Here is a 15,155-nt window from a genome sequence, read left to right as displayed (position 1 = left end):
GTCCTCAAACCATGTAGCTCAGTTCTGCTAGTGCTTCAACCTAAATTGTATAATTTTAGAGCATTTTTGGAATTCAAATAGTTAAAAAATGTTCGACTAAAAAAAAAGTTAAATAATGAAACAGTTACTCTCCAATTTAGCTCTTCTAATCACATTCATCTGCCAGTTTTATGTTTTGAAAAGAAGGATTGTCTACGAGAAAAAGAAGTGAAGGGACCTCACAGGCATACGGGCTCAAAGTTTGATAACTCAAGATTCAGATGGATCGGTTAATCAAAATCTGCAATTTTTGGGATTTCAGAATGTGTTTAAATCGTGCTTGGAAGGCTTGGACACGCTTTCATCTGCATGGGGAACTATTTGAATTATTAATTTGTAATTTTTTTCTGATAAGTCCGACATTGTTATAATAGATTCAGCAGCCATTTCGTGGTCACCATCATGCATAAACACGCGCTATTTAGGAGTGAAATAACCCATGGAAATTACAAGCCTCATGGTCGCTACCATTTGGTGATCCATCCCCATCGGTCGGAACAATGGTGAACCAGTAATGTTGGCCGATTACTAGGTGGCTGAAGTGATAATCAAGAAATGGTGTCTCTCAAAACAAGTAGGGAGAGAATGACATCCATATGTTCTTTGAGAATAATTATATAGAGCCAACCAGCCTTAGCCCGACTGGTTATATGAAAGATGCCCGCACATACCGTAACCTTCCGACTTGTCCCAATCCCGGTTATTTTGGGCCTGGCTTGAAAAGCATTCCCATTCCGGCCTACCCCAATACCCTTTTTGAGGATTTTTTAAGTTTTCCTTTTGTTAATTTTAATGCATATCATCTTAGGTCTTCCATTCCTCCTCAATCCTTGAACAAAGAGTAAAGCACTCCATACTATAGCTAGCTCAGATTTTTCTTGCATGACGTCCTCACCATTTTTCCGTGACTTCTAAATTTATTCTTATTTGATGCAACTCCAATAGTTTCTCTAGTATCACTTGCTTGCTCCATACCTCCTAGTTTTATGAAGCAAAGAGCTCTCATAGAGCTTTGTAAAACCTTCAGACAGGAAGGTGAATGGCCTTCAGAATAGGCCTAAAGCAAAACCTTTTAAGTGCATCAAAACGGCAGTATTCGAGAGGCATCCCATACCTAATGCACTTGCAGTTGTTCAAATTAATAGGTAGGGAAGGTTATCATATCTGATTCCATATTTTTATTGAATTTCAAGATTAGTAGAATACCTGATACCTTGGAGCAGAATTAAAGCGCTTCAGTTTCCAAGCATACTCAGGGGAAGATACCTCGACCATGGCTACCAGTCTCAGGTTTGAAGAAAAAAAAACTGTTACAGATCGCCAGATGGAAGAAAAAAAGTAGCCTCAGGTTTGAAGAGACAATACTTTACTGCTTGATCCACAAAGAAAAGCATGTCAGAAGTGGATTAAATGGAAGAAACAGACAACTGAAGCTAATGGCACGAAAGCAAACATTTGTCAAGGTTTTGGCAAGAGTAAATATTACACAGGACCAAGCCTGTGATGAAGTTATAACGAAGCACGAGGTTTTATGCAGAGTGGTGGAAGCTGTCATTTTATTTCCCAAGGGAAAAACAGGCAACTTTACATCTACAATGCATTTCAGCTTGCGGGGCTGTAGCATACCACATCAAAAAGGACGCTGCACATGACTGACGGGCATCAGAGAATGAGCTGTTTGAATGGGTGAGGGGAAATGATACTCCTTCAATTGCCTGGGTTTGTATGCAGCACAAACTTTGCCAGCCAACCATCAGTCCAGTGCTTAAACATAATTATTCAGTGCTTAGGCCATGGTGAAATTTGACAGCTTTGGCAAGGCCATGATCTTTCTGCTGGTTGGCGTGCAAAACATGGTGCAATCATGTGGATGACTTCAGGAATTCGCATTCACGTGGATTGGTGGCATTTGCCCGAAAAACCCTTGTACTTGGATTCAAAAGGAAACTTTCCTGCGGTAACGAAAATGCATTCCTGCAAACAATTTGTGGGAGGTTCAAAGTCGATTCTTACACACAGATGATGTATCATCATAAAATGCGTTGAGGAATATCAGTTTCAATGGTGCCAAAACCAGTTTCAAATTTCAGCCAATAAACAAATATTGCCTCTTATATGCTACTTCATCCTTCAACACAATTAAATATCTGAATCACAACACAAGAAAAGCAGCTCCCACACAGGATGAATGCAGCTACCATGAGCCTTCAGCACCCTTTGTTGGATTTTTAAAGGCAGAAAAAGCCCAGAAGGTCTTCAAGGAGTAAGGTGGAAAAATAGTCACCCCCTCTTCTGTGATTTTAGCTATCTGTAGTTCAGATATAAGCAAAAGTCAATTCCATGATGATAAAGCGAAAAATAAACATGCTTGCAAAGAAATTGCAATGTTGCTTATGATACCACAGCAACATCCATAAGAGAAACAATGAAGAGGAAAAGAGAATCTGAAGGCTCCATAACCAAGTGTCAAGTCAATTAAGATCTAGATGTTATTATCTATTAATGATTCCGTTTCATCGTATCTACCTTCTTCTCAATGAAAACCAATGCAGCTTGTACACTTTTGGCAAGGGGACTGCGCATCCTTGTTTTCCCAAAATCTTCATCTAGACTATTTTGTATGGACTAGACTAGGTTCAAGACTCATGTAGCATCTTGGATCTTACATATTTAACCTTGGCCATACCCATATTCTGAGGTAATAATGCCAAGTGACCAGTTATTTCCAGATTCATACCACTTTTTTTGAAAAGCATCCTGCCAAGAAAATAATAGGCCAATCGGAGTGCTTCTGCTACATGTTCTACAATACCTCTAAGACCAAGTTTAGGTTGAATTCAATCCAACATTTAATAATATATAATTTCTACAATAATATTGGTGGCTAGAATATGAGGCTGACAAACATTTTTGCTTTTGTAGCTCCTAGTTTTCTACATATTTGTTCTCAAATATAGGAAGAGATGATTGGAAATAAAGCCTAGGCTGACTAAAGTCTGCCACATGGTAAAACTGAATGAGGCAGCAGGAACCTAATTTATTTATAGTATGACAGGCCATACTTCACATATAAAACTGAAAAGTAAATGAATCAAGACGTCCTTGACTCAATCATGAATCAATCAGTTGAACCACTTTGATAGGTTCCACTGCCATTCCAATTTGGTATGGTTTTAACAATGCTGATTTTAGGAAAGATTATTCATGACAATGTCCTACAAGTGATCCCTTGATTAGGAGATTAGCAAGGGGATCTTGAAAGAGTCTGCACAAGCTTGACGGAGTGAAGATACATGGATAGCTTGCTATATTATTATCACTTCAGTATGCCAAGGAGATGATGGTATAAAAGATAAGCTTTGTGGAAGTGAGAATATTAATTGTGCCCTTGCAAGAAGAAAATTTATATGGATAATATATGATGGTTGATGGATAACTTCTTTTATGAAATAGTGCAAAACCTGTACATATAACACCTCTACAAACAAAAACATTTTTGTTAAGCAAGTTCAAATTAAAAAATAATAAACAGGGATAGGAGTCAGAGTGGGAAAGAAAACAAGAGTAGTAATAGGAAAAGATAGATAATAAGTTGATTGCTATTCAGTAGGGCGAAGAAACGGGAGTAACAAATGTGGATGCATGAGTTCAAAAGGGGATTAAACCAGTGCTGATGGCCACCATGATACGCAGGCAGTAAACATAGCGAAATAATGTATATACAGTATGCAGGCACATGAGCAGTTAGATATAAATAAATACATTAAATACAGCACAGCAACAAACAATAAACAACATCAACCTTAATAACAAGAAGTATTTCTTACAATATTTTACTTAATGCCTAATAGCAATATTATTACATAACTAAGAAATGAACATATTTATTAACAGGACTCGCAGCTGGCCTGCCTAGAATCCACATCCAGCCTGACGATTCACCTGAATCTGCCCCACTTGAAAAGGCCCACATAATAGTAGGCTGCACATTAGGACACATGCTGCTAGACTGGCTGCTTATGCAGCTGTATAATGCTAAGCATATAGAGAATGTAGTGCGATCAAGAGACCACATCTGAATATGCAGATACATGCACTGATTTTTTTAAACACAACAAGTAAACATCATGATTCAGCAATCATAACTTATATTATAAAGATTTTTCTTTTGCATTCTAAGCTAGGATCGTTGAATCATGGTGTACAATTTGTGATGTAAACCTTCAAAGACATGATTTCATGAGATCCCAAAAAAAAAAAAAGCCAAACAAACAAACAAACAGTTCTGCAGATTTATATCATAGAATTTAGTAGAGACTGATATCTACCATATATGTAAAAAATATATTGAAACATATATTTGAACGTGTAGAAGTATATCACTTGAAAGTAAGTCCAGTAAAACTGCAAATTTGAACATGAGGTTTGTTCATGAGTTTGACCAGCGCATCTGATATTTTTTGTATAAAGGATAGAAAGTATAACAGTAATACCATAAAACAGCATGCTAAAATTCGATGAAAACCATCAGACAACAAGATATGTAAAATGATTCTGACTTGAAAACTTGTCTTATATGATGAAGCAGAACCAAAGTGGAATGACCACATTGCAAATAAGAAGAGCGATGGATAAATAAAAGGTGAAGTACAATTTTGTCAGAGTTTTGACTATTGCACAGCACAGTCTCTTTTCCTATAAAGTAGATCCAGATACAATCATTTAACATGCATGATATAGGCACCATTTAGCAACATATGTATACTCAATGCAATAAAAAAGACATGACCACGAACGGGTCATACCTGAAACTTGTTAATAGATGACCTATCACGATACAAAAGCACACGTAGACATTTCTCCAGTAGCTTCACAGCCTCTTCAAAGCTCATATCTTCACGCCATTCATCTCGAAGAATTGGCCGAGCAAGATGATTTCCAAATCCAGTAGCGACATGATTATCCTCAAAATGTGTACCAATCATGCCAACCTGGAAAAACCACCAACAACGAAAGAATATTACACGTGTATGCAGATAGGAGGACCTAGTAAGATGATGTTTTTCTATGTGGAAATACCATGCCAAGATACTTCTGTCCATTTTTCACTCCACCAAGAACAAGTGAATTCCACAAAGGATTAAATTTGTTGCGCCTGTTGTACATCAGGCGATTCAGATAGTTATGGACTTCTTTGGGTCCTAAAGAGTTTCCATCGTCCCACATGTTGTCATATAAACTGTGGAAGACAAAGTTTTCAAATATTTCAATAACTTAGCAACATGTGCAATCCACAAAATAGGTAAACATGGCTGTGAAAAGCAGATTATACACTAAAAACTCTTTTAATGTCCAAGGAAACACAAAAATAAATTATAGCACATCACGAGATTATAATGTAAGCATGTATCAAATGAATTGCAAGTTATTCCAACTGCTCTTACATAAGCTCATCAAGGTAACGTAAAATCTCCTGGAAATCACTGATTTCCCCACTAGCACCAAGAAGAGAATGTTTGCCAATAGGTTTTATCCGCTCCACACTTTTGTAACGAAGTGTAGATCCATAAGAACCTGCCATGCATAAAATATGCAATTTAATAGAAAAACAAAGAAAATCTCAGTTCTCTGTAAAGAATGAAGTATCAATCATTTCATGAATGTAATAACAGTTTTTGAACATGTTGATCTTCAGATAAGGTACTACTACGAAAATAAAGAATTTTTAGAAACCGCAAAGATGGTGGCACAATAGTTTAACTAGCGCATCTATTGCTTTAATGTGCCAAAGTAGTGACATGACAGGGACTTGAACAAAGTTGCTAGCAAGAATTTATCTGCTGGAAGTTGCGAAATAAAAATTGAGTCATCAGTGAAAATATATAGTTTAAAGTTTAAACATTACCATGTAACTTGAACCTAAACCCTCAACTTTGGAAGTTTCATGACAGAAGAAAGATACATTACAGGGAATAACTTGATAAGAATTTTGAAAAAGAAAATGCTTACATACAATTAAAATTAAGGATCTATAACAGTCCAATATGCAGCCAATTATAGACTGAAGAACAAAACTAACCTCCCAAATCAGCAGCCAAGAGAACTCCATCTTTATATTTCATGCCTAACACTGACGTACCAGTTACATATGGGTAGCTGCAGACAAGTTCCAATTATTTCAGAGATGCAATACAAAGAGCAAAGAGGGATAGAACAATAAAAATGGACACGAGCAATGCAAAGGTGAAGATAAGAATAAACCAGTCTTGAAAGAGCTATATATCAAGCTCATTTTTCAAAATATAAGAAATACTGGAATGAGATACAAATAAAAACACAATGGTGGATAGAAATGTAGGACAGATGGGTTTTCTGTTAAGAATCTTAGTAAGCTGTGGAAAAGATATAGAGGATAGGGTTATACCACACACAGCTTGGGAAAATGGGAGTTTACACCTGCTGCTGAATCCAACAAAATGGAAATCTAAATAATGGATATGATCTAGAAGGACTAATATGCCTACATATAAAAATTCATATCTTTTGGAAATCTCTTGCCTATGAGTCAAATCATCTCAAACTAAATGCTCTAATGGCCCAACGATCTTTTGATTTTGGCATGATTTGATGAACCGAGGAATTTCATAATCATCATCATTTTGTCTACAAGCATTTTTAACCTTGTAGATTATATCCACCGCTTCAGATTTTCATTTTGCACCACTCATTTGTGTTGTATAACTCATCTTTGGAATCGCAATCTCAATAATATATAATTTGGCATGCACAAAAACATACTCATTTGTGTTGTATCACAAACACAAATTTTCCTTAGCAAAATGAACAGTAAAATAACTGCATGGAAGATAAACATTGCAAAGGAAATGACAGAATTGATATTTCATCACGTTCAGATTTTTCTGATTTTTGTCTTTTGGTGCACAAATAAAAAGGTCATGGAGTGTAACCTAGATTAGGTCCTTTAGGGTGTCGATAGACATGTAGCAAGACATCTGATAATTGGAGCATGTAAAGGATCAAACGTTTTCACTAGTTTACCTGCCTCCTCACCTATATAGTTTCTAAGACATGGAAAAACTTGGAGGCAAGCTCATTGACTGCATCAAATTAAATTGCAGACCTTATATGGAAGATTTCCACTTCTCCTATATGATCTTCCAAGATCCATGGCAACCTCCTCTCTTGTCCAAAATTGTCTTGTTAGGAATTTCATAGCAAGTTATAGAAGTGTAACATAACGTATAGGGGTAGTCGCAATTAGTTCTCAAATCTTGGATCATACAAGCTGACACAATAAGGGGCTGGTTAAGATTGAATACTACTCTACCGCACAAGCATAACTACATATATAAGCACTATTCACAAGAGTTTGTAAGAAATATAAGCACATCAGCCTTGCCAAAGTGTTTTGTGCACCTTACAACAACCCAGCTCCCTCTTCTCCAATGATGTTACTTCCCCTGTTCAACCAATCCATATCACTAGTTGATATGCCTTCTAGTTGATAGAGAAAGTCCACTATCCATGACTTTGAGATGACTTACCCATGACATGACCTAGTCCTAAGAACAATAAAAAAAAAATCCACATTAAACAGTATTTCACAATGCTTTGATCTTCCATCATGCAATCTCCTTGTTGCATGTTATTTCCCTATATCCAATAAAAGAATAAGAAAACTTCAAGAGAATGATATTGAGGATTCTATTGAAATTCCATTAACTCAAGATGCTAAATATTTACAAGGGAAAACTGATGGGGATAAAGTACAACCCCGTTTTGTAATTTTATAGAGCTAGGCTATTAAAACATTAAATATTTTGTCCACCTCTTTTGAAAATCATCCATCTTTTATCTTTTATTCTCATAATTTCCCATAAGCTCTTAAGTGCACTCACCATGCTCTGATTTGATTTTTTGCTATGGCAAGAGTCATCATATAATATTGCAAAAAGAAAACCTCAGCAAAAAAACTTTAGCAGTTTAGCTCTGACACAAATTCATGTAACCTAAGTTTTGGATCACAATTAATTTAACTAAAGTGGTTACAGGGATTACTAGGGATTGGAAGGTCATGTTATGATGGAAAAGGAATTCTATTGGTTTGTTATTCCAAATCTATATATCATTGATAGAACAGAATATTCTCAATTTATGTTGATGGATAATGAATTAGGTTTCAAAGAACATAGGAAAAACAACTATAAGTAGATTTTCGAGGAGGAATATTATGGTGACCATAATGAGGTTGACAACAAGGTTTTACATCTGATCCATCACAAAGATATAATAATTAACAAAAAAAAGGAAGAAAATCGAATAAATGTAGAAAGAAGAAAAGAAAGACTAATTAAAAGGAAGTCTGTTTATTCGGGTATCAGTCCAAATTTAATTTTTCAAATCTATGATCAAAGCTTACTTACCAGAAGCAGGCGTATGTGTGGAAGCAAATTTTAGTGTGGATGCAAGAAAGGGAAGTCTCTTAATTTTTTTTTTTAAATAAGAAAGTAGGTACAAGGATAAGTTTCTAGGGAGATTCTGAAGTGGGTGCAACACCCTAAGCAAAAGAATTCCCGCTACCAAGTATCGAACTCATGTCAAAAGAAAATGAATGTCTTGTTAAAATTTGGGTTAGGAAAGAACCCTAAGAATAATACAACCTAACTATGTATTATTAATTAAGATTTAAGATATTATTCGCCTATAATAAGGCTGCTAATTTAAGTTATACTCTTTAGAGAACTTTGAAAAAAATCTAGTAAGTAAATCACTTCATTTAAGAAAATGATCTAACCCAACCTCTAATTGAAGTTACACCATCATAAAGGAGTCCAGATTCTCCATCACTCCTATGTTACCCCTCTATGGCAGCCACCAACTATCCATCTTTTGGGCACCACCACTCTATGTGGGTAAATAGAGACTTCCCTCCATGAGAGCAAAGAAGGATTTCTAAGCCCATCCACACATGAGACCAATGTTTGCTGTACCGACCCGTACCGTCCGATATGGGGCGTACCATACCATATCGATACGTGCGTATCATACCATACTGACACTATCGTACCGATCTGTATCATATACCGACATTGTAAAAGAATGGTACCGCTATAGGATCCGATTCCGAGACGGCGAACCTTGCATGAGACCCCTCTACCAATCACTAACATATAGCGATTTGCTGCCTATATCTTCAAGCCTTATCCAAGGGCCTAACTAGAGCGGTGCTTTCAGCACAAGATCTTCTAAAGCCCCTCGTCTTGTCTTGCTAGATCATTGGAGGGTGTTGAAGGCCCCTCAAACACCATCAAGCAAAATCAGGGAAGCAGATTTCTTTCTCCAATCAACTGAAACTATCTTCAAGAGAAGATAGTCACCATGCTTGGTGCTATTGGTCCTCATAAAGCTCAACTCCTTGTCTCCTTCCTCATCCCCTATATTATTGCTAGCACCCCCGGCTTTGCTACCACCCTCAACCACATCAACACTCATACCTAGGTCCCATCCCCTTTCTTCTATGATTGCTTATCCCTCATTTTCCCCTTTAAGTTTCTAATCACTAACTTAGGTCCTTTTTTTGGATCTCTTTTTTTTTGATTTAGGCTACCTACATCAATAAGGAGCAAATCATGAAAGCCCTAGATGACTTCGATGTCATTCTCACCAAGGCTCACATCCCCCCGAAAGAAGGTCATGACCTGCAATGATCTGTTCAATATAATACTGAAATCGTCAAATCTCTTCCCACGGCCATTACCAAGTACTACCCGAATGCAGGTCACTACTACTTTCAATTTTTTGGAGTCCAAGTTGTCTCTAGCACCCTCTAGCCACCCAATAGAACCAAGTAAAAGCCCTTAGGAAGGCATTTGGTATGGGATGATCCACCCAAGATCAAAGATGATGTGGGTAGAGGTGATGAAATCACCACATTTGGTTATATGATGATGATCCTACATGGCAGTGATCTCAAATCAATCCCTCTTTAAATCAGTCTCCAATCCAATGATGGGACTCCCATCCTTGAGGTCGGGAATCCAAGTTCACCCCCGACAGTGATCTTAGACTAAAATTTAAGGACAAAAATACTTCTTAGTTTAGCAAAAAAATTGGTATATCAAAATACCATTAATATATTATATCAATATTATATATTTGATATAATATTATATTTGATATTATATATTATATTTATGATATATATTATATTATAATATATTATTAATCATATTATTGTCATATTATGATTCAATGATAACTTTAAATTAGAGTAGAAATATCTTATTGTACTTTATATTTATATAATAAAAGTATTTAGTATATTACTTCAATTTGCTTTATTTTTCTAATCAAAATGTATATTCATATTAATAAATAACATATTATAAGTATAAATAAAAATATTAATTATATAATAACAATTAATATATTTTTATAGGATTAATAATTTATAAAATTTATTAATTATTAATATATTAATATTTTATTTATAAGATATTTTATATGATTAATGAATATATTTTGTATAAAATATATTATGGATAGTTTTAGTATTATATGATCAGTGATCTTGGACTCTCATGGAATATCAAACGAATTACTCATGGATATCTGAAGATCTTTAATTACTGGATCATGGCCTACCAAACATAGTGATCTTAAATCACTAAAGATCAGATCATCACAGGATTCGGATCATCGGTAAGTTTAAATCACCATGGTGATCCCATTTGGGTCATCAAACGCCACCTAGAAGATCTTGGCCCAAAGGTGCCACTTTAGTGAGACCCTTGGCAGACGCTTGGAGACCTAGATGGTAGGCTGTTGTTTCCAACAATGAACTGAGAAACATGTGCAAGGTTGGGCTTTATTTTTTTCCTTTCTTCCTCTCAGATAAGGAGCAATCTACTAACTTGGAGTGGTGGGACCTAAAAGATGGATAGCTAGAGGTTGCCCATCATTAGGAGTTGGGCAGCAAAGGGGGAAATAGGAAGGAGTCATCAAGAATCTAGCCTCATCAAAATGACTTAAAATAAGCATCCATATTCCCCACCAAGAAAAACAAAAAAAATAAAAGAAAAGAAAAAGGACAGCAGGAGAGCAAAAATATATAGCAGGATAACCACATAAATCCTATATTTCGATCTTTAATTTCTTGAAAAGTAAAAAAGTTATTTTGTCCTACCATTGTTTCCATTTAGTCTCATTTCATTAATGATATGTAGGGCTATTCATTCGGTTTTAACCGATCCGATCCGAACTGACCCGACCCGAAAATCGAATAACAAAAAAATGACAACCGAAAACCGACCCAAATAATAGAACCAAGAATTTCGGTTCAGTTCGGTTATTCAATTTTTTTATAATTTTTTTATTTTCAATTATCCATTTTTGATACAACATATTCAAAAAATTATCATCGATTTATTGTTAGTTTGTTACATTACATTTAATTAAATTCAGGACCTGTTGAATTTGTTGTTTGGTAATTTCTTACATTAAAATCAATAGTTGATAAATAATGGTATATTGGTAATTGATAAATTATAAATCGATAATAAACAACATGTAACATATCAAAAATCACATTATCTATAATACAAACAAGCAATCAAGCATCACAGCAAATGATAACAATAGACCAAATCTAATATCCACTCATCCATCCATGTAACCAACAAGTTCTTAAAATATTAAACAACATAAATTTAAATTATGACTTCGGTTTTGGGTTTTTAACTGAACCGAACCGAAAACCGAAATTCTTGAAAATGAAAACTGAAAACCGAACCGAACTATATTCAGTTCGGTTTTGGTTCGGTTTTTCGATTCGGTTTGGATGAGTTTTCGGTCTGAAACCGAATTATGAACAGCCCTAATGATATGAGACAAAAAAGGTTTAAATAAAGTCAGGTAGCTCTTGTGGTTTCCATAGTTTTCTCCATAGATTGGTGAATGAAGAAAACAACACCAAGAAAAAAGATTCAAGAACAAAACTCCAAACAACTAGAACCATAAACTTCCTTTCTTCTTAATCATACAACTCCAACCAACCTCTTTAATTGTAATAATATTTTGCAAGTAAAGTGGTGTCTTCTTTCATTTCACCTAGGGTCTAATGCCAACACAAACAGTAAGGAACAATTGTATGACAAGAGTTTCATTCCACCAAAATAGTTTCACCTAAACTTCCAATTCAATCACCCCAGATATTTCTAGGGCAGAACAAAATCATAACTTTCTTTTCTAGAACAATTAAATCTCGCATTTCCATCCAAAAATCTTTCTTCTTTAATTCCCAAAGAGCTTCAAACTCTATAATATCACAATATCCAGTTAACTGACAGTCAAATTTGCCAAAGCATACATATTTAGTGTAGATCCATAATTGAGCCAAAAGTAAAATAATTTTGTCTTCAAAATCCATAATACCAGTACAAATTGAAAAAGCAATGGTACGACACTACCATCCGGTTCTTTGATCTATCCCTCCAACATAGCATAAAATCAACACTAAAGGGTCTGCTTGGTATCGTTGTCTTTTCTGTGTTTTCGTTTCCCCGCATACAAGTAAAATACGGCATGGATATTGATCGTGAAGGTCGCATTTGCACGGAACATCTTCCATTCCTTGCTTTTATTTTCCTTTTTTTTTGAAAGCAATAAATCTTTGCTGCCGAAAGCTCTAAAGATTTTACAACCATTTTTAAAAACCAACAAGTTTCTTTATACCTATTTGTTAATTCTGGTTCAACCTTCTTGGATTTTCGAAAACGAAAACAAGAAGGAAAAAACACAATAACAAACGGGCCTGTAATCATGCCTCGAACAGTCGAACTACACTTTGGAAAGAAAAAAGGGTTTGGGAGAAGAGAGCTTACAGGGTCCTTTCGATGCCGATTTCTTGGATCGTGGAATCATGACAAGAAACAATGGCCGACTGCTTCGATCATGAGATAAAAATACCGAACCAAGGTCAGAGAAACCAAAGAGGATCGACACAAGAAGAAATTGGAGTGAATCGAAAGACAGATCAAGAAAAGAAAGGGCAGCAAAAAACACTCACCTCCATCATCGACTTCGTTCGTAGAAAGAGAGAAAGAAGGACAGGGATTTAAAAAGGGAAGAGACGGTCCCTCCGGCCCTGCCCCTCTCTCCAAGAAACCATAATACGGACGTGCAAATCACGTGAGGGAAAAGGACCGATGACTGTGTTTATGAGAGGAAGTATTGATGGCTATGATTTGTTTGATAAGTGCACCCTTTTTACTGGCTGCTTACGTCTCTTGCTCCTCTTCCTTAAAAAATAAATCTCATCATCACATTTAAAATAAAAAATAAAAAAAGAGATGATAAAAAAATGATAAATTATATATTTATTTTTTAGAGAGAGAAAATAAACTAAATAACGTAGTATTGATATTTGATAAATTTTTGAGTAGTGGTAATCCATGATAAAAATATCCTCAATAATAAAATATTAATGGCAATAAAAATATCAAGAAGGATAAAGTTCAAAAAATAGAATATATATAATTATTAAATTATTTTAATATCTTCTCAAATTTATTTAATAAAAAATTTTATAAAAAAAGTAAGATGCTGGTGGCATTATGCAAATGATTTTATGATTATAGTCGTTATATAAAAACTAATTAAATACGACAATACTATCATGATATTAAAAAAATATTTTATGTTGATGGGTATATTTATAAATTTGACTATATTCCTATATAAGATTATCTCCAAGCACATATAATAATTTTTTTTTCAATATCATTAATATAATAAAAATTATTTCCTCCATAATTATTTTTTTAACTAAATTATTTTCAAAAATTATCAAATTATCCCGTAATCTAATATACCCAAATCAAAAAGACCCTAAGTGTTCATAAGAGAGCAAGATTACACAAGCCATTTTTCATATGTTTGAAAAAAAGTGGTCACCCAACAGTCCAATTTATGTTTGGATTTTTTCAAAAAAATATTGAAGTGACTTATAAAAATAATTTTTATAGACAACTTACAATCTTTAATTCGAGTATTTTTATAGTTAACCAACACGTATATGCCCGCAGAGCACCTAATGAATAGATATAAAGCAGCATTTCAACATAAGTGGATGTTGAAGGTCGAGGAAATATAAAATTAAAAGCAATTTGCACAAATATAGAAGTAATGGATTTTTTTTTTTTTTGAGTAACAAATGGAGGAAGAAAGATTATTCCATCAATTTTTATTAAATACATATTAAAGTATTGCATTTACAAAGAGTAGTTAGCAGGAGACTAAAGATGAGAGATACTTACCGATTAGAATGGTGGAAGAGGCGCAATGTACTATCGTCATTGGGCTTTTTTCAATTGATCTCTTGAAATATGATCCTCACTTCAATAGAAGAAGTTGATGTTTAATTTTTAATTAGAGTGATGGCCCGTTTTACAAGCTCTGTATAAATTAATCTTTCAAATCTAAAGATGGGATTGTTGTGCTCTTTTTATAGATATTATAGTGATGTAGTGGCAAGTCAAGGATCTCAAAATCTTATTTATGACCAACCAAGTTCCAAGAAATCAATCTTTGAAGAAGAAGTCAACATCAAAAAATCAAAAGACATCTTGAGGACTGAAAAATCAACATCAAAAAACTAAGAGACATCCTGAGAACTGAGAAATCAACATCGAAAGTTTTTCTTTATTTAAATTTCTATTTCTAGTTTTATGAGTCATTAAGAGTATGCTGTTTAGACTATAAATGTCCTAGTACTAGAATAAGATGGGTAGACTTAAATTAACTATCTTGAAAAAGGCAATATTTGATATAGTTTGTATCTTGTTATTCTTTTACTTGTGAAGTGGAATACAGCACTCTTCGAGTTTCATCTATCCTTTTGTTTCTTCTCTCATCATTTGGTATTCTTAGCCTTTTCATTTCTTTTCCTATGGCAGCAAGGGGAAAAAGAGATGGACGTGGCAGAGATGACTCTATGAGGGAGAATGTGGGTGATGAATGTGATGCTGAGATTTGAGAGCTTTGAAGATAAGTTAAAGAGTTGACCTTACGTCTTGAATGTCAAGAAGCTAGAAGTG

At 34.7% G+C, this 15,155-nt stretch overlaps 1 protein-coding gene across 1 annotated transcript; it reads right to left on the bottom strand.

Moving 5' to 3' along the window:
- Positions 1–2,032: 2,032 nt before the first annotated feature.
- Positions 2,033–13,250, bottom strand: LOC105059489 (proteasome subunit beta type-4). The gene is made up of 7 exons (XM_010942792.4): positions 13,127–13,250; positions 12,942–13,000; positions 6,119–6,195; positions 5,484–5,613; positions 5,119–5,278; positions 4,845–5,030; positions 2,033–2,347 (listed from the first exon to the last, which is right to left on the bottom strand). The coding sequence occupies exons 1-7, from the start codon at positions 13,133–13,135 to the stop codon at positions 2,234–2,236; spliced, it is 735 nt and encodes a 244-aa protein (XP_010941094.1). The 5' UTR covers positions 13,136–13,250; the 3' UTR covers positions 2,033–2,233.
- Between the last annotated feature and the right edge of the window lie 1,905 nt (positions 13,251–15,155).

This window comes from Elaeis guineensis, chromosome 16 (genome assembly GCF_000442705.2).
Source record: "Elaeis guineensis isolate ETL-2024a chromosome 16, EG11, whole genome shotgun sequence".
Lineage (NCBI taxonomy): Eukaryota > Viridiplantae > Streptophyta > Magnoliopsida > Arecales > Arecaceae > Elaeis > Elaeis guineensis.
Note: the sequence above shows the minus strand (reverse complement) of the source record. Positions and strands in the feature narration are given on the sequence as shown.

Coding starts and splice junctions, on each gene's coding strand:
- LOC105059489 (XM_010942792.4), bottom strand. Junction 5,279..5,483: donor CGTTACCTTGATGAGCTTAT/GTAAGAGCAGTT, acceptor TGTCTTCCACAG/TTTATATGACAACATGTGGG. Junction 2,348..4,844: donor CATCTATTAACAAGTTTCAG/GTATGACCCGTT, acceptor TCTGAACTACAG/ATAGCTAAAATCACAGAAGA.